This window comes from Crotalus tigris, unplaced genomic scaffold (genome assembly GCF_016545835.1).
Source record: "Crotalus tigris isolate CLP2741 ecotype Arizona unplaced genomic scaffold, ASM1654583v1 scf7180000019880.56703, whole genome shotgun sequence".
Lineage (NCBI taxonomy): Eukaryota > Metazoa > Chordata > Lepidosauria > Squamata > Viperidae > Crotalus > Crotalus tigris.
The window spans coordinates 1,446-23,908 of record NW_024097754.1 but is presented as its reverse complement, the minus strand read 5'-3'; the positions used below and the strand labels follow the sequence as shown (position 1 = coordinate 23,908).

The window sequence follows — 22,463 nt, the reverse complement described above, 5'->3', positions numbered from 1 at the left end:
CTATAAGGATGTCATCAAAATAGGGGCAAACCCCTGGTATACCTCTCAGGGTGTTTTCCATTACACTTTGGAAAATTCCAGGAGCTACATTTATTCCAAATTGTAGTCTTTTGACTTTGAATGTCCCCCTATGAGTTACAATAGTCTGTGGTTCAGCAGCAGCTTCATCAACAGGTAACTGTTGATAGGCCTGTGCTAAATCCAGCTTTGCAAAAACATGCCCCCCTTTGAGGGAGGCCAAAATGTGGCTGACTACAGGTACAGGATATGCATGCTGTTGCAATGCCTTGTTCAGTGTGCATTTGTAATCTGCACAGATGCAAATGTCCCCATTAGCCTTGAGAGGCGTGACTATGGGAGTTTCCCATGGACTTGAGTCAACAGGTTCTAAAACACCTTACTGAATCAATTTGTCCAATTCAATATCAATTTTTCCTTTCAAAGCAGGGGAGTGACAGTGGGGTCCAGTTTCAAGGAAACTGGGGGGCCTTTGTATGGTCCCATCTGGGGGCTGAAAACATGTGCAAATTCTTTGCAGACTTCTTGTAAACCTAATGTTTGCAAATTGTGTAGCCTTGTAACTTGTATTCCCAAGGCCTCAAACCAATCGAGTCCAATGAGACTCATTCGTTCACCCCCAGCTACCAATACATCTAATGGACCTTCAAAATCCTTGTATTGTACTTTAAGGGTGGCCTCCCCCTTAACACACACCTTGGAATTTTGGAAGTCTGTCAATACTATATTGGATGGCCTAAGCTTGGCCTGGAACCCACTGCTAGAGCAAATTTTTCTGAAAGTGTGAATAGAAATGATTGAAAGGGCAGACCCAGTGTCCAGTTCCATAACCAATGGAACTCCTTGCAACTTCACCTTAAGTGACAGTTTCTTTTTAAGTTGCCTGTGTGTGCCTTTCCTCTAAATGCTTCTACGTGATGCACAGAAACCCACCCTGTTTTGGCTGGGGACCCTGGTACCTTTCAGATGTAATTCTTCTCAGGGTTGTACCTTCTGACAGCCCAGACACACAGCTGCTATGTGGCCTTGCTTTCCATATGCTCTACAGATTGCAGAACGGAACCTGCAGTCGGTCCTCTTGTGGTGACCTCCACACCCGAAGCACTTGGGTACAGCTGAAGACTTTTCTTTGCCTTCCTTCTGTTTCCTTTCTCTGGCTGGGTAGAGATGATCCACCTCATCTTCAGGATCTTCCTCCGAGCTCTCCTGGATTCCCTCATGGTGCACGGAGACGGCTTCTGGGCTGTTCCTGATAGGCCTCATATTCTTGATTGCCTCCCCCTTGCTGCCTCTTCTGCAGTGACTTCTCTCAAGGCATCTTGGAATGAAATGTCCTCTTTTGCAAAGAGTCTCTGTTGCAAGTCTCTGTTGCAAGTCTCTGTTCCTAAGCCCACATACAAATCGGTCTCTCAACCTTTCTTCTAAATCTTTAAAATCATAAGGGTTAGCTGCTCTTCTCAAGGCTGCAATGTATTCTTTAGCTGATTCACCAGCTCTTTGATCCCTCTGTTCAAAAGTGTGTCTCCATGCAATAACAGACAACTTGGGCTGAAAATGTTCCTTCAATAACTTTTTTAAATCTGTGTAAGTGACAGATTCAAGAGGAGCAGAGGCTGCCAAATTTTCTGCAATTTCAAATGGATCTTGACCACAGACACACAGCAAAGTAGCGGCATTCAAGCCATCTTCTCTTACTTGATTTACTCTAAAGTAATTTTCTACTCTGGCAACATAAGACTCCCATCTTTCTGGGTGAGTGACATCGAATTCAGACAGTCTCCCTATCTTCGCCATTCTTGCTTCTATGTTAGGAAGGGGTCTATCAGCCAGCTTACCTCCAGCGACGCTGTACTGGCAGGCCAGGTGCTGAGTTTAATGCTGTCTTCCTCTCTCCAGGACTCTTGGGGTAAGCTTACAATTCTTCTTTTTTGTTTTTGTAAGCTATCCCACCTTCGTCACCAGTGTTGAGTCCTTGAGTCAACGGCGAAAGAATAGGCTTTCCTATTCCAACAGCCTTTTATTTCAGTAGTTCTCTCTCCGTTACAGCTCTGAGGCTCGCAGGCCTCTCTGATTCCTTTAATAGAATCCCTGGGCAAAAAAGGTAATATTCTGGCATGCTTCTGCGCCTCGTGCATGCGCACGAAGCCAGTGCCACTCAGTCTGGTCCCGGGCAGCTTGCAACTGCCCGGGACCATTGCAACGTCCCGAGCCTGCCTTTGCAGGCTCAGGACACAACAGATAATGACACATCTGGGTTTCTACTCTTGGAATTCTCAAAATTTTGGAAGCTACAGACTATGGAATTCTATTACTTATACTGTATTTAATAACAGTTTTTACTCCAGTTCCTATGTTTTCATACCTAGTTGAGTTCCTTAGCCTTGTTTTCATCTTGGAGGTATGGTTTTTTTGGCTACAATACTTCCATGAAGACCACTTTTGTCTCTGGGCAGTAGGTAGGTATACCTAGGTGTCACTGATTTCTGCCAGTTCTGTGCTGATGGCACTGCTAAATATCTTCCAATGTCTAAAGGAAATAAGCATGGTGTGTCTTTCATCTACTGCATTAATTTTCCTTGTCTAACCACTGTATCTACAGTCCTTAACATTGCCCTCTTCGAAAGAGGTTGAGCAGCACATCTTGAAACCCCAGTCTGCTTTGAAATCTTTGCCTACAGGAGACCTTGTGATGCAGTATAATTACCTTTTGTCTTGTTCCTATGCTTAGTTTTGCCATGGTGTATGACCTCTGAAACTATCTGTCAACGCTGCTAACATTGGATGTTCCCGCTTTGACAACTGATGAAAATGCAGCCATTTTCTCTTCTCCATTATTATGCTTTTTCTTGCTTTTAGAAATCAGGTGCAGCAGGGCAGGGTTGGAATGAAAGCTCAGCTAGCCATAACAGTAATGCTGCCGTGGGATCCCAAGGACAAGCTGATAACACTTTGGCAGGCTGAGGAGCTGGGGAGAAAGCCTGCACTTTTAACTAATTGGGGAATGTGATTTATGACAGTTTATTGGGGGTGGGAATTGTACTTTGTTACTTTGTATCTGGGGGAAGGGAATTTAGTTTTGGGGTTCAACTATGTACTGCTGATACTTTATTTCCTGAATAAAATGTTTTTTTTTTAACAAAATTTTATTAAGTTTATATAGATGAGGAAAAATAGGAACAATACAGGTATGGTAAAGGGAGGGGTAGAAGGAAAGGGGGAGGGGAAGGAAATAAGGAATTAGGGTAAAATAAGGATAGGTGCAATCACATATTTCAACAAACAAGCAACCATCCAGATCATAATAATGAGTAAATATCATATTCAACCATTTTTAACAAAGCTTAGACTGTAACATATTAAAAACAATTAGTAAACAAATACGTTGATCTATTAAATAAACACTACTAATAAAATCTCAAAAAAATCCTAACAATCAAAAATAACAAATGAAAATCAGTGAATCAGGAAAAGTAATCATATCATCAAAATGTTAGTTAGAACTCGATTAAAAATCAGTCATCTCTTATAAAATATTGAATCCTTCAAGTTCTAACGTGTCTCTAACCATTTATAAAAAAATTTCTAAAAATTCTAAAATAAATTGAATCATCTTTTTCTTTCATTTCTAATGTTAGTCTATCCATTTCTGCACACTCTAAAATTTTGGTAAAAATAATCTGGTCAGATGGTAAATTCTCATTTTCCCAAAATTGGGCAAATACTATCCTTGCAGCAGTTAAAACATGCAATATCAAGTAGTCATTCTCTTTGCCATAATTAGGTCTTAATATTCCTAACAAAAACAATTCTGGTTTAAATTCTATCTGTAGTTTCATCATTTTTTCCAACCATCTGTGGATCTTAGACCAATATTTCTTAGCGATAGGGCATGTCCACCAGGCATGGTAATAAGTGCCTGGCTGTTGTTTATATTTCCAACAGATATCTGAAACATTTTTAAACATTTTCGCTAAGCGAACTGGTGTCATATGCCATCTATAAAACATATTTTATAAGTTTTCTTTATATGCTACCACTTTTGTAAGCTTAATATTTTTATCCCAAAGTTTTTGCCAGTCTTCCAAATCTATAGAATATCCAAAGTTTTTTACCCATACTATCATTATTTCTTTTACTTGTTCTTCTTCCATCTTCCAGTTTAATCAAATTCTCATCTGTTTTTAACAAAATTTTATCCAATGGGGTCTGTTCTTTGTAAAAACCTGTTGATTTTATATCTTTTTCGTATTTTGTTTGAATTTGCAAGTAGAACCACCATGTCAAGTCAATACCTTGTAGTTGTTAAGTTTGCCTGTCCTTAATTTTTCCCTTTTTGTCTAACATGTCTTTATAACAGACCAGTTTGTCATAATTAATCAGATTTGGATAAGCAAATGCTTCCTTTGTTGAAAGCCACTCAGGTATAAAATGTTCTTTAAGGAAAAATTTTGCCTGGAAGTTTTTTTGATGGGTTTAATCTATCGGAACCATGACACTATCTTCCACAACCTCACCTTAGTAGCAGAGTATGGCTATTCCTCATCCAGTTTTAAGCCTACTACACAGCTGTTTCTTTTTCAATTCTTGTCTGTGTTTTAATTTACATATGAAATTGATGATCATTAGCACCTGTTTAATCATATACCTGACTCTAATCCTATAAAATCTCTGACTTTATGCAAGTGTGCAAGTGATTTGATTTGGGTTTCTTTTATGTACATTTACTTTCCATTTTGTTAATTGATAAAAATAAACTATTAACATTTCCATTTTTGGAAGTATTATTAATTTACAGCATTTTTGCACAACTGCCTAACAGTTTTGCACAGAACTATATAATTATGTGATTAAAATAATTTCATTCCAAAATATCTGTCGACTGTAATTTTATATTTCCATCACTTAAAAACTGGTAATAAGTGTAGTAGTTTTCAGCTACTATAAACTACTCTCTCCTTAAATTTTGCAAATTAGACACGTTTCTTTTTCTTTTTCTTTGTTTTTATCTTGCAGAATTACTCAGCTAAAGTAATACAGACTCTTGAGACATGCTTAAAAGAGTACAGAAAACTTTTCAGTCCATAATGATTTTATAACAATGCCAACAGATAAACTATAGGGAAATGGAAAATAAATTAAACAAAATCTCAGTGATGCCTTCACAACATAACATTTTGCTGTTGGTTGAACAAAACAATAGGAAAAAGAAGAAATCTCCATGATTAAAGAGGGTGAGCCATTCATTTTTGGGGGGAGGGGGGGCAGGTATTGCTAATATTTTCAATTAGAAACAAAACATCCCTAGGACAAACAAATCCCTAGGACAAACTTCAAATTATTTTTGTAAGGCACTGGTGGTATTAAATAAAAGAGACATCATAGAGAACATTAAATTAAAAGAAGACAATTGATGGGTGAGGTGGCTGTGCTGTTACTCAGAAGATTGAATGTGGTTGTAGAAGCAGGGATTTAAGGTAATTTCACTCAACCTTGAATAGTTTATCTTCATATCTTCCCAAAATTATCTTAATAGAAAACATTTAATACAGCTCCTTTAATTTTAGGGATATCATGATTCAAAATGGATAATGACACATCTGGGTTTCTACTCTTGGAATTCTCAAAGATTTGGAAGCTACAGACTACATATGGAATTCTATTACTTATACTGTATTTAATGATAGTAACAGGGAACCTTCTCATCATTATTGCAGTTGTTTTTGACCACCACCTACACAGCCCTATGTACTTCTTCCTGATGAATTTAGCCATGCAAGACATTGGTTCTACTACAATCATTATCCCCAAAGCTATTTTCAATTCTCTTATGGATATCAGATATATTTCATATTCTGGCTGCATTGCTCAAGTTTTCTCATCAATCTTCTTTTTGAGCTATTGTATTTCCCTCCTTACTATTATGGCATATGATCGATATGTTGCCATTTGTAATCCTTTACAATATGAAATGATCATGAACAGGACAGCTTGCATCAAAATGGTTGGCAGTGTGTGGGTTGCCAGCTTCCTTAATACTACATTACACACTGTTGCAACATTTACTACTCCTTTTTGTTCTAAAAATATTAACCAGTTCTACTGTGAAATTCCACATCTACTTAAAATTATTTGCTCTGGTTTATATGTAACTGAATTTGGAATTGTAGTATTTACTGCTACATTGGTAGTGGGTTGTTTTTTCTTCATTGTTCTTACTTACGTTCAAATTTTCTCTGCTGTACTGAGAATCCCTTCTATTCAAGGAAGGGAAAAAGCCTTCTCCACTTGTCTTCCCCACTTCATTATCCTCACCATATTTTTATTTTCTGGCTGCTTTGCCTACCTAAGGACCATATCTGACAGTCCTTCACACCTTGATTTCATAATTACAATAATGTATTCCATTATTCCACCCATTTTAAATCCATTGATTTATGGCATGAGAAATAAGCAGATTAAAATTGTTCTTACAAGACTTCTTAATTTTAAGTAATTTTGTATTAAAGAAATATGAGCAGTGTATTTATTTATTTATTTATAAAAATTTGAAGAGAAATCAGAGAGCAAGTAAGAGAGGTAAATTTTACTATGAGACATTTATCCCCTTAATTTTGTAAGTTTATTTAATTTATATGTATTTATCAACCCAAAATTGTTATACATTGGTTTTATGACAATTGTCTGTTATATGACTCTTCAGCCTCAAGACATTAATAGTTAAATAAAAAAATGAGCTAAGGAAATGATAGTGAAATTTGATTGAATGAGACTGGATAATTTTTTTTTCTGCAACCAATAGATAAAAAACATATTAAAGCTGGTTTGAATATGCTGCTTAGAATATTTATTTTATTATTTTTATTATTCTTCAAGAAAGACTTATATTGGTATTTGGTAAATTGTAATAATTTTAGGAAATCCATATGATGTGGTAATCACCCATATCTTACAGGCATATATAAATAAAAAGGCAGAAACATAACTATTCCTTGTACATTTAATATGTATTTTGAAGTTCTTGTTCCCTTATTACAACTGAGTTAATAGTTAAACGGTCTTCAAACTCCCTACAGTCTAGTGATGAAATGTATCTGTAAAATAATGTCATAGAGAAAATATTCTGTAAAAAATCATGACTTAAAAAGCCTGCTTTCTGGCCTTCCTCCTGAGTGAGGAAGTCATAATAGGAAAAAGTCATGGGAGTCATAATAAGCATCTCTACATAAAAGATCAGATGGACAGATTTGATTCACTACTGTATGTGTTGCTAAAGGTATCCTTGTGCTGCACAATAAAGGTTTTAAAAATTATTGATATTTCTATTGAATTCAAAAACCTACTGGTAATGAAGTGGAGACTTCAGAATAAATGCTCTTCTTATTTGATGTGGGGATGGCCCATCAGGAATCTAGCTGCCACCTTTAGCTATAAATTATTTATGAGTGCCTGAGATTTATAATACAAATCACCTGGATCTGCCCTGAATTTCTACAAGATAACTTTGCAACTTAAAGTCTTTGCACCATCCTCTTATATTTTCAAAAAGTAATGCTGTTGGTTTGAATAAGCTGCTGGCAAAAGAAATGTTTTCTCAGGACAGAATACCTACCCATATTGAAGAAGCAGACATTTTGTTAACGTCATTGTTGGTACTCTAGCAAAAGCATTTCAGTTTATTGGGGTTTCATGCAGAGTTATGGTTTCATGGGATGATGTAATGATATCCTGAAAAATAAAATGTCCTAGCTTTGTAGTCAATCTAATTTTTGGTAAAATCAAATGTTTTGTTAAAATCAAATGTGAAAATTTAGCACAAGCATTTCAGCTTATTGGGGTTCCATTGTTCTCTTCATGCAGAGTTAAGTTTTGTGGGATGATGTAATGGTATCCTGAAAAATAAAATGTCCTATCTTTGCAGTCAATCTATTTTTTGTTTTGGAAATAGTGCTATAGAAGTTGTACAGACTTCCAGTTTGCCATCGCAGCAGTCGCGGCCACTGGAAGGTAAGCTCCATCTTCTGTGTTCAGTTTCGCTCCACTGGTGGATCCTGGAAAGGGTCAAAAGTTGCCCTGTAGGGGCGACAAGCAAGGAGGGGACCCCCGCTTGATCGCGGGAGGGCAGCAGCCCTTCTGCTAGATCCAGGGCAGCCCTCCAAACCTGCGGAGGAAAGACCGGCCATAGTAATATGGCCCATCTCTAGGCTGCAGACAGTCGAAGTCAAACTTACCACCAAACGCTTTGAAAGCAACGCGGATGAAACTGGATGAGATCTGATCTTCTTTTTACTCTAAGTACTTCCTTTTCCTGTAAAAGCTGCCTGAAGTATCTTTCCCCCTGTGAGGAGAAAGGGAAGGGAATTTCTATCCCACCCTCTAAGAATAGCGGCAACTGACTACCCAGGGGAATTAAAGCACTAAAAGAACAACTTTAATCTAATTGGATTTATATGTTCTGGAAACTTGGGGACCAAAAATTTTCCTATTTTTATTGGAGACTTTTGCTTTTAACTACAAAAAAGAAATAAAATTGGAAAAAGGATTATAAAAAATTTGGATTTAAAAAACCTTAAATGGCATCAGTGACATCTTGTGGTGAAGTTTGGTATTACAACTTATTTCCCAAAAGAGACTTGGCTCGAAGCCCAGATCTTAGATAATACTCTTCTGACCTTGGCACCACCTGTGAGAAACTCAGCTGTAAGAGAACAGCTGGGTGGCATAACTGGCCTACTTGAACTGTGAATGTAAACCTTTACTGACTTTCAGAGTTATATGTGGAGAATTGTCTTCTTATCTCTTTATTTGAGGAATATTGGTTACTATATGAGATGATGAAATACCTTGGACTATAAAATCTTGCTTGACAAATGTTTTCTACTATAAAGACTATTTATAAACATGTAAAAGAGATGTATGAAGACCAGGAAATGATCCTTTCCATGTTAAAAGCAATACATGAAACCATTCTTTCAGCTTGTGATAAAATAAGACCTAACGTAAAAGATCAAGACACCAGCTTAGATACACAAACCCAAACTTTGATTACAAGCAAAGAACTAACAACACAGAAGATAACAGAAGAGTGGAACAATCAAATATTAAGACAGCAGACTCAATTGACCAACAAATACAATTAATGGAAAATTCAGAAAAGGGAGTGACAACACTGAAAATGGAAAAGACTTTCTATATAAATCAGAAGAAATCTGAGAAAGAAGAGGAACAGATTGAATGGAAGATAAACATATTAGGGCAATCATGGGGAATTGGAATAATAGGGAGACAACTTAATGAATACAAATGGCAATTAAATGGTCTCCTTTATTTCAAATAAAAATAATAATAATATAAAATTATAATAATAGAGGGAGATCTATTTGATTATCTAAAAGCACTGATATGGAAGCCTAGATGGCAAAGGAAGAAAGCCAGAATAAGGCTGAAGAAAATTGGAGTTTTGATTTATTAGAGGGGATTTCATATCATTAATTAGAGGGTTAAAGGGAGAAGTTGAGATAAGGGGAATTCTGGTCATTAGATTTAAAATATTTGGCAAATTAATTGAAAATAAGGATTTTATCTGTTTAATATTTAAAAATTAGACCTAAAAGAAAAAAATATTATGAATAGGTTTGATTTATTGATTAACCCAGGTAATATATATAATGGTTTTGATTTCTTAAAGGGGATATCGTATTATTAAGTAGATGATTTAATATGGTGAGAAATAGATAATATTTAGGAAATAGAACAAGATTATATTCAATAATGTGTATTTTGGATATTACTGTAGATTCTGTTATGGATTGAGATAAGGGAATTCTTGGTTACCTAAAGCCTGAAAATTATAAATATTAAAGGCTAACTTGGAATATTGATTGGAAACTAAAAATTGGGAAAAAATAATAACAGCATATGGATTGTTTATGAAGATTGAATGTAAACAATAATTAAAATACATATAAGCTAAAATTTATTGATAAATGTAATAATGATGTTTTTACTGAGTTGATATAATAAGAACTGTATTAACTTAAATACGAGACAGTAAACCTTAAGAGAAAAAGAGAGGAAATGTTTGATGTTGTAACTTGAGATTTGTACTCTTGATTAACCTAGCCACCATGTTGCTTTTTAAATACTTAAATGGAAAATTGGAAAATTAATAAAAATATTATTTAAAAAACGTTGTACAGAACTAGAGTACTGTTAATAAAAAAATATAACTAAATTAACAAGAACTTCACTTTTATAAGGTCTGCCAAAATTTCATGGGTGCTACCCAAAGGTTTATTTGAAAACTCTTGTTTTTTTAAAAAAATAGTTTCTTTGTCAAGACTACTTGCCTGTCCCTATTGCAACTCCTCATGGCCCCCTTTGTTTCTCCCCCTTCCCTCAAATCGAGTTTTCATAGGCATTTTATCTTTGGACCAATATAAGGTGATAGAAATCACCTTGTACTATAATTATGGAAATCTAAAAGTCATTATAGAGCCTGCATAGTTAATATGTGTTTTGGTAAAACTTTTTAAAAATGGACTGAACAAAACAAAATCTCTTGTGACCCAATTAATACAATTTGAAGGCTATTTTAATAGCTGTTGTTTGGACTAAAGTCAATGTAAAGTTTGAATTCCAATGTCAAATGCATAATTTCAGTCAGTACTGATCAACTGAGAAATGAACTCCTTGGGAATAGCTACAGACTTTCCATGGATGAAAATTGTTCCCATCTCTCTAGCACTACCAGGTGTGACAAAATGATATTCAAAGTGTTCCAGCCCATTGTGAATCCTGCTACATTGAAAAGGAGTCTGATCTTTCAGGTTTTTTTTCACAGACTGCAAAGAGGAAATAGCACTATGGAAAATCAATCAGGAGTTGGTGAATTCCTTCTGCATGGATTCCCTGACACTAAGGAGCTAAGAATAGTTCATATCACCAGTTTTTTAGTAATTTATTTGGTAGCACTCACTGAGAATCTCATTATTATCACCGTCATTCTTCACAGTCATCAACTTCACTCACCCATGTATTTTTTTCTAGCCAACCTATCTTTCCAAGATCTTGGTTCCATCTCTGTCACAGTTCCTAAATCACTACTGAATTCTTTGATGAACACTGAAACTATTTCTTACTCTGGGTGTCTCTGTCAAATTTTCTTCTTTGTTTTCTTTGTAATGTCTCATCTCTTCCTCCTTGTCGTCATGGCATATGATCGTTATGTAGCCATCTGCAATCCACTACATTATGAGATAGCAATGAACAAAAAAGTCTGTGTCCAAATGGCAACCAATGCATGGATGGGTGGCCTTTTCTACTCTGCTCTCTATACTGGAAATTTATTCACAATGGAATTCTGTTCCAGAGTCATCAATCAATTCTTCTGTGACATTCCTCAGTTGCTCCTGCTCTGATTCATACTTCACCAAATTCTGGACTCTCATCTTTGGTTCTTGTTTAGGATTCATTCAGTTTGCTGTAATTGTTTTTTCTTACGTGCAGATCTTCAGAGAAGTTTTTAGAATCCCATCCTCCCAAGGAAAACAAAAGGCCTTGTCTACTTGCTTACCCCATCTCACAGTCATTTGTTTGTTTGCGGTAAGTGGTACCCTTGCCTATTTCAGTCCAACATCTACCACCTCTTCAGCCTTATATCCATTTATATCAATATTTTACTGTGTGGTACCGCCACTCTTAAACCCACTAGTTTATAGCATGAGGAATAAGGAACTCAAAATGGCATTCTGGAAACAAATTCTCAATATTTGTCCTAATTCCTTGTGCAAAAATCATTCTTGGTTTCAACTATTCTGATAAACTGTAACATAGACATGTTGTCATCAGAAACATATACATTTCATGTCAATGTGTAAATTTAGCATATGCGTCTCATCCCTATGCATGTTTCATCAAGATAGAAATTATTTTTACCAGGTATAATTCCCAGTAAATCTGCCTATAATTGTAACATAAATCTCTTCCATTAAATATCTAATGAAATATAGATTTATCAATAATGTATTATTTTTTCTGTTTATTTTTTAATGCTATGAGGAAAAAATATCTTACCATTTTGCTTATTACATATGCATATAATTGCAGGAATGGCTAGTTTTTTCTACAGTCATCCATCCATGTTAACTACGTGGCAATGGATTACAATGATGTTTCATTTATTGTGGAGATATTTTAAAGGACTTTGTTTGGCAAGCAAGTTTCTTTTACAAAACCTGGCATAGTGCATAGGGAAAAAGGGGAATATGAGTGAGAATAAAATTTGCAGAAATTATAAATTATTTGTTTATGCCCCACGTTGTAGAAAGGTGGAATTGAACTGTTTGAAGTATCTGTATTTAAGCAGTGGTCTCTGAACCTCTATTTAATGCATCAAGGACTTACTTTAATTTCAGATTTTAGGCAAGCAGTAAACCAAAACTAAAGGGTAAAATTCAACAAATTTGTAAGTACATCATGATCAATGAAGTGTCAGTTCTACTAGAAAGAAGTACTCAGCATTATAATTCCTCAGTAAATCTGCCTATAATTGTAACAGAAATCTCTTCCATTAAATATCTAATGTAATATATATTTATCAATAATGCAGCATGAAAAATAATTAAGCATTACTATTTGATATAAATATATATTTTGAATTCTCTATGTTGAATATAAGGTTATCGATAATGACATTATTAAGATACTTTATACTTTAAAATATGCATGTATTATTTTTTCTGTATATTTTTTAATGCTATGAGGAAAAAAAAACTTACCATTTTGCTTATTATATATGCATATAAATGCAGGAATGGTGTAGTACATTTGTGTTATTTTGTTTTCTACAGTCACCCATCCATATTAACTAGGTGGCAATAGATTGCCACTATGTTTCATTTATTGTGGAGATATTTTAGAGGACTTTGTTTGGCAAGCAAGTTTCTTTTTGCAAAACCTGGAATATTGCATGGGGGGAAAAATGGGGAAAATGAGTGTGAATAAGATTTTCAGGATATTATAAATTATTTATTTGTGCCATGCATTGTAATAGTAGAATTGAACTGTTTAAAGTATCTGTATTTAAACAATGGTCTCTGAACCCTCTATTTAATGCATCGATGACATACTTCAGTTTCAGATTTTAGGCAACTAGTAAACCAAAACTATAGGATAAAATAAGTCCAACAAATTTGTAAGTATATTATGCTCAGTTAAGTGTCAGTTCTACTGGAAAGAAGTACTCTGCATTATTTTAAAATAAATAAATAAATAAGAACAGAATTGAAACTGTAGTTCTTTCTACTAGATCTTTCAAGAAGAATTTTTTTTAAAATGTCAGATTATTATTATCTGTTCTGCGGGACTCAAGAACAAATTTGCCTCAATATTTTCTCACAGTGTCAAATTGGAAAAGCAACTTGGGAAATATGCAATAATGGCAAAATTAACAATGTACATCAAGAGCAAATATTTGACAAAATTTCAGTAACAATGATTATTGTTATATTACCTTATGATGATAAGATAATCTCAGATACTGAGCAAACATTTTTAAATGTAAAACATTAACCAATTTTGCTATGTATTATAAATATTCTCCTCCTCCTCCTCAAGAACATGTGGATATATTTTAGAAATAGTAATAAATATGTCAATTTAAATATTAATGTTTAACGTTTTCTATTGATTTTAATTGTTTCATAAGATGACATGAGTACATTTATAATTTAGTTATTTAATAAATGAAATAAACAAATAATGAATTTTAATTTGTATTACATTTGTAAATTCTCTGATTATTTATTTATTCATTTCCATCTGCTATGTTCTAACAGATGCTTTTGGCTGAAAGACTGGCCAAAAAGGGGAGGACTAACATTGATTGATGCAGCATATTCACCACCATGCCAAATTGGTTCTTTATAAATCTATACCTTTATTGTATACTGGCCGGAATTATTGGATTACAAATCTTGTAAAATATACACATAAATTGGGGAATTAGAATTGAGTTAGATGCTTTTATATTGTAATTGTAGCATGATCTTAACAACACTTTTAGTTTAATGGGTTGCCAAATGGTCCTATGTGCACACTCATGCACATTTTAAAATATCTTTTCAAATACAAAGCCTAGATTTGACTCTGTCTCTCTCTCTTTCTCTCTCTCTCTCTCTCTCTCTCTCTCTCTCTGTGTGTGTGTGTGTGTGTGTGTGTGTGTGTGTGTGTGTGTGTGTGTGTGTTTGTCCTGCCTAATTCAGGACTAGAATTCACAGCCATCCATGTTTTAGACTGATGCCTTAGCATTATACCTAACCGGGTATCAGATATATAGTCATGTGAAAGACAAAATACACCCTCTTCGAATTTTATGGTTTTATGCATCAGGATATAATAAAAATGCTCTGGTTATTAGCAGTTCTTAAAAGTAGGTAAATACAGTCTCAGATGAGCAATAACACATGATATATAACAGCCGATCTCATTTATTTTACAAAAAGAAAGCCAAAATGAAGAAGCTATGTGTGAAAAAAGTAAGTACATCCTATGATTCAATAGCTTAGAGAATCCCCTTTAGCAGCAATCATTTTCTTATGACTTTATCAGTTCTCATATTTTATGAGTGCCAATAGATAAACTATAGGGAAATGGAAAATAAATATAACAAAATCTCATTTTATTGATTATTGAACAAAAACAATTGGAAAGAGGAAATCTCCATGATTAAAGAGGGTGAGCCATTCACTTTTTTGGGAGGGAGGAAGGTATTGCTAATATTTTAAATTAGAAACAAAGCAAAATATACCTGAGATAGGCTTTAAATTGTTTTTGTAAGGCATTGGTGATATTAAAAATATCTAAGAGACATCATACAGAACTTTAAACTAAAACAAGACAATTTATAGGTAAGGAGGCTGTGTTGGTACTCAGAAAATTAAATGTGGTTTTAGAAGTAGGGATTTTTACATCTTTAAAAATAATTTAATAATTTGTAATTATTAATTTTTAATACAGTTCCTTTAATTTTAGGGATGTCATGATTCAAAATGGATAATGACACATCTAGGTTTCTTCTCTCGGAATTCTTGAAGTTTGGAAGCTACAGACTATGGAATTCTATTACTTATATTGTATTTAATGATAGTAACAGGGAACTTTCTCATTATTATTGCAGTGGTTTTTGACTATCACCCTGCACACACCCATTTTCTTCTTCCTGACGAATTTAGCCATGCAAGACATTGTTTCTACTACAAAGCTATTTTCAATTCCCTTATGGATATCAGATATATTTCATATTCTGGGTGCATTGCTCAAGTTTTCTGGTCAGTTTTCTTCTTGAGCTATTGTATTTCCCTCCTTACTATTATGGCATATGATCAATACGTTGCCATCTGTAACCCTTTACAATATGAAATGATCATGAACAGAATAGCTTACATCAAAATAGTTGGCAGTGTGTGTGTTGTCAGTTTCCTTAATAGTGCATTACATACAATTGCAACATTTACTACTCCTTTTTGTTCTAAAAATATCAACCAGTTCTACTGTGAAATTCTACATCTACTTAAAATTATTTGCCCTGGTTTATATGTAACTGAAATTGGAATTGTAGAATTTACTGCTATATTAGTAATAGGTTGTTTTTTTCTTTATTGTTCTTACTTACAGTATGTTCAAATTTTCTCTGCAGTACTGAGAATCCCTTCTATTCAAGGAAGGAAAAAAGCCTTTTCCACTTGTCTTCCCCACCTCATTGTCATCACCATATTTTTATTTTCTGGTTGCTTTGCCTATCTAAGGACAATATCTGACAATCCTTCACACCTTGATTTCATAATTACAATAATTATTCATTATCCCACTCATTTTAAATCCATTGATCTATGGCAGCAGCTCCCAACCTTTTCTATACCCCGCACCCATAGAATGCTTTTGATATATTCTTGCATCCCTTACAAAAGTTAAAAATAATGAATTATACATATACACTATAATTTTGAAACTTCTAAACGCAAGTTTTCATACCCCCTGGAATATCGTCTCACACCCCTGGTTGGGAACCCCTGATCTATGGCATGAGAAATAAGCAGATTAAAATTGTTCTTATAATACTTCTTAAATTTAAGTAATTTTTTAAAGAAATATGAGCAGTGAGATTATTTATTTATTTATAAAAATATGAAAATAAATCAGACAGCAAGCAAGAGAGGTGAATTGTGCTTTAAGACATTTATCTCTGTAATTTTTTTATTTCATTTATCTGTTTCAATGTATTTATCAAGCCAAAACTGTTATAAATTGGATTTATGTCTGTTATATGACACTTCAGTCTCAAGATACCAATAGTTAAATAGAAAAATGAGCTAAGTAAAAGATAGTGAAATGTGATTGAATGAGACTGGATATTTTTTTTTCTGCAAGCAATAGATAAAAACGTATTAAAGCTGGTTTGAATATGCTGCTTAGAATATTAATTTTATTATTTTTATTATTCTTCAAGAGAGACTTATATTGGTATTTGGTAAATTGTAATAATTTTAGGAAATCCATGTGATGTGTTAACCACCCATATTTTACAGGCATACATAAATAAAAAGGCAGAAACATAACTATTCCTTCTACATTTAGTATGCATTTTGAAGTTTTTGTTTCCTTATTACAATCGAGTTAATGGTTAAACGGTCTTCAAAATCCCTACAGTCTAGTGATGAAATGTATCTGTAAAATGCTGTCATAGGGAAAATATTCTGTAAAAAATCATGACTTAAAAAGCCTGCTTTCTGGCCTTCCTCCTGAGAGAGGAAGTCATAATAGGAAAAAGTCATGAATAGGGAGTCATAATAAGCATATCTACATATAAAGTGACCAATCGTCCTCCTTTTGGGAGGACAGTCCTCCTTTTTTGAGTTCTGTCCTCCCTTGAAAAGTGTCCTCCTAAATGTCCTCCTTTTCCATATACCATCCTCCTTTTGGGAGGACAATCCTCCTTTTGTGAGTTCTGTCCTCTCTCGAAAATGTCCTCCTAAATGTCCTCTTTTTCTATATTTGACGACTAATCTGCAGGGCTTTTGTTTCCTCATAGAACGCCCAGAAGGCGTTCAGGGACCTTTTTTTGATTTTTTTTTTCAACTTTTGCATCTACTCCCCCTATTGGCTTTCAAAAGCAATAGGAATTGCTGCTGAGCGTGCCAAAACACCCGGGCGGCAAACTTTGTATGTGCAAGTTGCAGGAACTTTGCACCCCTCACTGCTACCCAACTACACGATCTCCTACTTAGTTCCAAAGATAGCTGGAGGAGACTGGAGTGGTAAGTTTCACTTGATCTTCCCTGTTCGGTTCTACACGGGGATACACAGGGTAGGCGGTGGTGCTGGGGGGCGGCTGGGGGGGTGGCTGCAGGACTGGAGCCGGAGCAGCTGGTGCTTTGTGAGCCGCAGGGCCAGCTCTACTGGAATGCGCAGGGTGGGCAGTGGTGCTGGGGGGTGGCTGGGGGGGTGGCTGCAAGGACAGAGCCGGCGTAGCTGGTGCTTTGCAAGCTGTGGGGCTGGCTCTATGGGGATGCGCAGGGTGGATGGTGGTTCTGGGCCCCAGCACCACCATCCACCCTGCACATCCCCATAGAGCCGGCCCCGTGGCTTGCAAAGCACCAGACGCCCGACTCCGGCCCTGACAGCCACCCCCCCAGCAGCTGGGTGCGGCTGCCGGCCGGAGCCGGCGATGGCTGGTGCTTTGCAAGCCGCAGGACCGGCTCTACAGGGATGCACGGGGGGGGCGGTGGTGCTGGGGGGCGGCTGGGGGGCGGTGGTGCTGGGGGGTGGCTGGGGAGGCAGCTGCAGGGCCGGAGCCGGTGCAGCTGGATCTTTGCAAGCCGTGGGGCCGGCTCTACGGGGATGCGCAAGGTGGATGGTGATGCTGAGGGGCGGCTGCAGGGCCGGAGCCGGCACAGCTGGTGCTTTGCAAGCCGCAGGGCCAGCTCTATGGGGATGTGCAGCATGGGTGGTGGTGCTGTGGGGCAGCTGGGGGGGCGGCTGCAGGGCCAGAGCCAGCGCGGCTAGTGCTTTGCAAGCCACGGGGCTGGATTTACGGGGATGTGCAGGGTGGGCGGTGGTGCTGGGGGGCGGCTGGGGGGGCGGCTGCAGGGCCGGAGCCAGTGCGGCTGATGCTTTGCAAGCTGCAGGGCTGGATTTACAGGGATGTGCAGGGTGGGTGGTAGTGCTGGGGGTGGCTGAAGGGGTGGCTGCAGGGCCAGAGCTGGTGCGGCTGGTGCTTTGCAAGCCATGGGGCCGGCTCTATGGGGATGCACAAGGTGGATGGTGGTGCTGAGGGTCGGCTGCAGGGCTGGAGCTGGCTCGGCTGGTGCTTTGCAAGCTGCGGGGCCGGCTCTATGGGGATGCGCAAGGTGGATGGTGGTGCTGAGGGGCGGCTGCAGGGCTGGAGCCGGCTCGGCTGGTGCTTTGCGAGCCACAGGGCTGGGTCTCCACGACAGGGCAGCAGTGCTGGCGGGGCGGCTGTGGGCGGGGATGTGGCAGGCAGTTGACCTTCTATGGGCCGCGCCAGCTGGTGGTCTACGCAGGGCTGACCTGCACTGCCACCAGCTCGCCCTACGAACCTACGTGGCCATCCTGGAGCACCTGGCTCACAACACCTGCCTCCGCCGCCCACCCCCACACAGTCCAGCCATGTAGAGTGGGCCCCGTGGCTCCCATGTTACTTTTGCATCTACCTTTTTTCAATCCATTTTCTTTCTGTCATTAATTCTCCAAGAATAAGAAATGTAAATTGTAAGCTCTTCATAGCACAGTTCTATATCATTATTAAAATACACTGGGCAGTTATGGACATATTCATTCATATTCATAAATAGATTGAATTGTAACACTTTCCCCCTCACTTAAGTCTCTTCTCTTGTGTGTATACTTTGAACATAGCCAGGCCATTTTTTATCAGCCGTTGTAAAGAAATAGAAACAAAATGTTTAACTTGTGTATTAATAACAATTTCTTTGCAATTCATTATCTTGTCAGTAACATGATTCCATCAATTAAACACGTATATGTTGAAGGCAGCATATGGACTTGTATTAGACATCTATTATCTCCCACTGCTAGTCCTTCCAAAACAAACTCAATATATGTCATACTATATATGGAAAAGTTGTCTCCTCCTCTATTAAAGTGCAACACATTATTTTCCAAGTAGACAAAAAAAAATAATATTACATCTTTACTATACTCACCTGCAGTATATAAACATGGGGGACCTATCTCACAATTTTTCACGCCTATGGCAGCCTACTATGCTGTCTTCATGATTAATTTGATAAAATAGAACTTAGTGGTCTAAGTTCATCATGAACTAAATCTGATGAAAATAACTATTTTGGCGGGGATGAATTAATAGCATGCATTTTGGGTTATAGGAGCATCTCATTCACTTGAACCAATGTGATCATATCTTTAAAATGGTATGTACAAGCCATCAGTAATGTGGTTGCTAATATAGGTAGGTCCGGCTTATGAGCTGTTTGTATTTAAGGAGATGCTCACAACAAATTCTAGTTTATTTGGTGAATGCTTGAAAGATGCATTACTTCATCTGAGCCAAAAACATGAAAAAAACTAAAGGCAATTATGAATTAAACTTGGCTCAAATCTTTAAGATGCAACATTAGTAAGAATGTCCCAAGGGTGAAATTACAAACCATCTGCAATAAATTCAATGTTCTTATTCTGGCAGGAACATTGGACAAAACTTTGGAATTTACTATCATTTGCCTTAAATACAATAAATTAAATTTATGTTAAGAATTGAATATATAATTTTAATTATATAAATAAATAAAATTATATAAATAAAAGATTAACAAGATGAGAGTTCCAGCACCTTTTATTGTTTCAGTTTTAATAATTAATTTTATTTATTTATAATGAATGTGCTTGCATCGTTCGTGTAACTCTATATTTTATTTTAAATTTTAAATTTCATTTAGGAATGGAAAATCAAAAAAGAGGAAATGACATTTCAATGATAAATTGAATAAGGAATTTCCATTCATCACAGTAAAGAAGAATAACATTGTTTTCTGCAATATTTGCAGCAGAGAATTTTGTATTGAGTTGGGGACAGAGCAGCTATTACGAAACACTTGACCACCAAGAGACATATGCAATAATCAGATGCATCTGCTTCCAGTTGTAAAGTAACAAGTTTTTTTAAAACTTCAAAGTATTCTGAAGATGAAAAACAGTTAGCTGCAATGGAGGGAACATTTGCATTCCATACCATAATTCACAATCAAAGTTTTCGTAGTATGGATTGTACAACTAAATTATTGAAAAAGTTTCACGATGCTAAATTTTCATGCACCAGGACAAAATGCGAGGCTATTATTAAATCAGTATTTAAAAATTACTGTGACAAAATACTTACTGAAGACTTGGAAACTGCAGCATTTGTAACGGTTTTATCTGATGCATCCAATCATAATGAAATTAAATTATATCCAATACTACTAAGATATTTTAATGTTACCAAGGGCATTCAAGTAAAAATTTTAAATTTAGAATCCATTGAGGGCGAAACTGCTGAAATTTTGTCAAACCATCTATACAGAGTAATAAATGAAAACAATTTGAAATCCAAAGTTGTTGCACTAACAGCTGATAATACAAACACAAATTTTGGTGGGTGAAGACGCAAAGGGATGAATAACGTGTATGTAAAATTACAAGATTTACTCCAAAAGAAAATACTAGGAATAGGTTGTAATGCACATATTTTGTCAAATGCAATCAACATGGCATCATGTGCCATGCCAATTGATGTAGAAGTAATAATAACTACAATTTATTTGTATTTTAGTCGTTTTACTGTTCGTGTGGCTACTTTAAAACAATTTTGTGAAGAAGCGAATGTTCAATACAAAAAACTTTTAGGATATTCAAAAGTTAGATGGCTTGCTCTAACACCTGCTATAGAGCCTGTTCTACAATTATTTGAGCCTCTCCATTCATATTTTTTAAGTTTAGACAAATGTCCTAAAATCCTGGAATCGTTTTTCAATAATGAAATATCTGAGATATTAATGTATTTTGTACATAATCAAGCATCTAATTTTCACAAAACGATTCAAAAGATTGAAGGTGAACACATTTCAGCTACAGAAGTTGGTCTTATTTTGAATGACTTTATCCTTCAATATAAAACTCGATTTGAAGAAAAATTTCTTCCTTTAGTTATAAAAAGAAAATTGTCAGGCTTAGAGGAATCAAATCCGGGCATAACGGAAAAGTTTATCAAAGAAGTGCAGAATTTTTACCAAACATGTTTTCAATATATTGAAGAATGGTCTGAAACAAACATCACAGGAAATAACAGTTTTCAATGGTGTTTTTTGACTTCATCGCAAGTATATTGGACAGATATTGAATCTTGTATTGAGTTTTTATCTAAAGAAATGCCAGACATTAAAATAGACGATAATTGTCTCTTTGAAGAAATTAGAAAACTGAATGTATATTTAAATTCTGAAAAATTAATACAATGGGAAAATGAACAGGTTGAAATTGATAAAAGATGGGTGGAAATATTCAGCCATTTCAAAAATGAACATATTTCATGTGAAAATTTATTTATTCTTGTTCAATTTACGTTGTGCTGCCTGGAACTAATATAGCAGTTGAAAGGGTTTTTTCAATTGCTAATGATTTTTGGACAAGTGAGAAATCGAGATTGAATGTTGATACTCTAGCTGCAGCACTTGCCGTAAAATTCAATATGAAGGATATTTCTTGTTCAGATATTTCCAATATATTGTTAGAAGATGATACATTGACAAAAAATATTCATTGAATGGAAAAGTACTCATTTAAATAATTAATAGGCATGTAAGCATAATTACAATATAAAATGTTATTGTTACAAATGTTTTTTATTATGCATTTGTCATATTATAGTGTATTCTGTATTATTGTTGCAATAAATACAATGTTTCTTTTATTTACGATATTTTTTTCTTCAATTTATTTGTGTCCTCCTTTGTTGTAAAAAAGTTGGTCACCTTACTACATAACAAGACCAGATGGGCAGATTTGATTTTCACTACTATATGCATTGCTAAAGGTATCCTTATGCTGCACAATAAAGGTTTTTAAAATTATTGATATTTCTATTGAAGTCAAAAACCTACTGGTAATGAAGTGGAGACTTCAGAATAAATGCCCTTCTTATTTGATGTGGGGATGGCCCATCAAGAATTTAGCTGCAAACTATTTATGAGTGCCTGAGATTTATAATACAAGTCATCTGGACCTTCCCTGAATTTCTACAAGATAACTTTGCAACTTAAAGTCTTTGCACCATTCTCTTATATTTTCAGAAAAGTAATGCTGTTGCTTTGAATAAGCTGGTGTCAAAATAAATATTTGCTCAGGCCAGAATA

The 22,463-nt window shown here is 35.8% G+C and overlaps 2 protein-coding genes across 2 annotated transcripts; both read left to right on the top strand.

Moving 5' to 3' along the window:
• Window positions 1-5,415: 5,415 nt before the first annotated feature.
• Window positions 5,416-8,394, top strand: LOC120317878 (olfactory receptor 14J1-like). Its single transcript, XM_039364859.1, has 2 exons — window positions 5,416-5,492; window positions 5,583-8,394. Exon 2 carries the CDS (start codon window positions 5,600-5,602, stop codon window positions 6,509-6,511), a length of 912 nt encoding a protein of 303 aa, XP_039220793.1. The 5' UTR covers window positions 5,416-5,492; window positions 5,583-5,599; the 3' UTR covers window positions 6,512-8,394.
• Window positions 8,395-10,532: 2,138 nt separating this feature from the next.
• On the top strand, window positions 10,533-12,550 carry LOC120317879 (olfactory receptor 14C36-like). Its single transcript, XM_039364860.1, has one exon. It carries the CDS (start codon window positions 10,731-10,733, stop codon window positions 11,433-11,435), a length of 705 nt encoding a protein of 234 aa, XP_039220794.1. The 5' UTR covers window positions 10,533-10,730; the 3' UTR covers window positions 11,436-12,550.
• Window positions 12,551-22,463: the final 9,913 nt, after the last annotated feature.

Coding starts and splice junctions, on each gene's coding strand:
- LOC120317878 (XM_039364859.1), top strand. CDS start 5,600: ATGGATAATGACACATCTGGGTTTCTACTCTTGGAATTCTCAAAGATT.
- LOC120317879 (XM_039364860.1), top strand. CDS start 10,731: ATGGATGAAAATTGTTCCCATCTCTCTAGCACTACCAGGTGTGACAAA.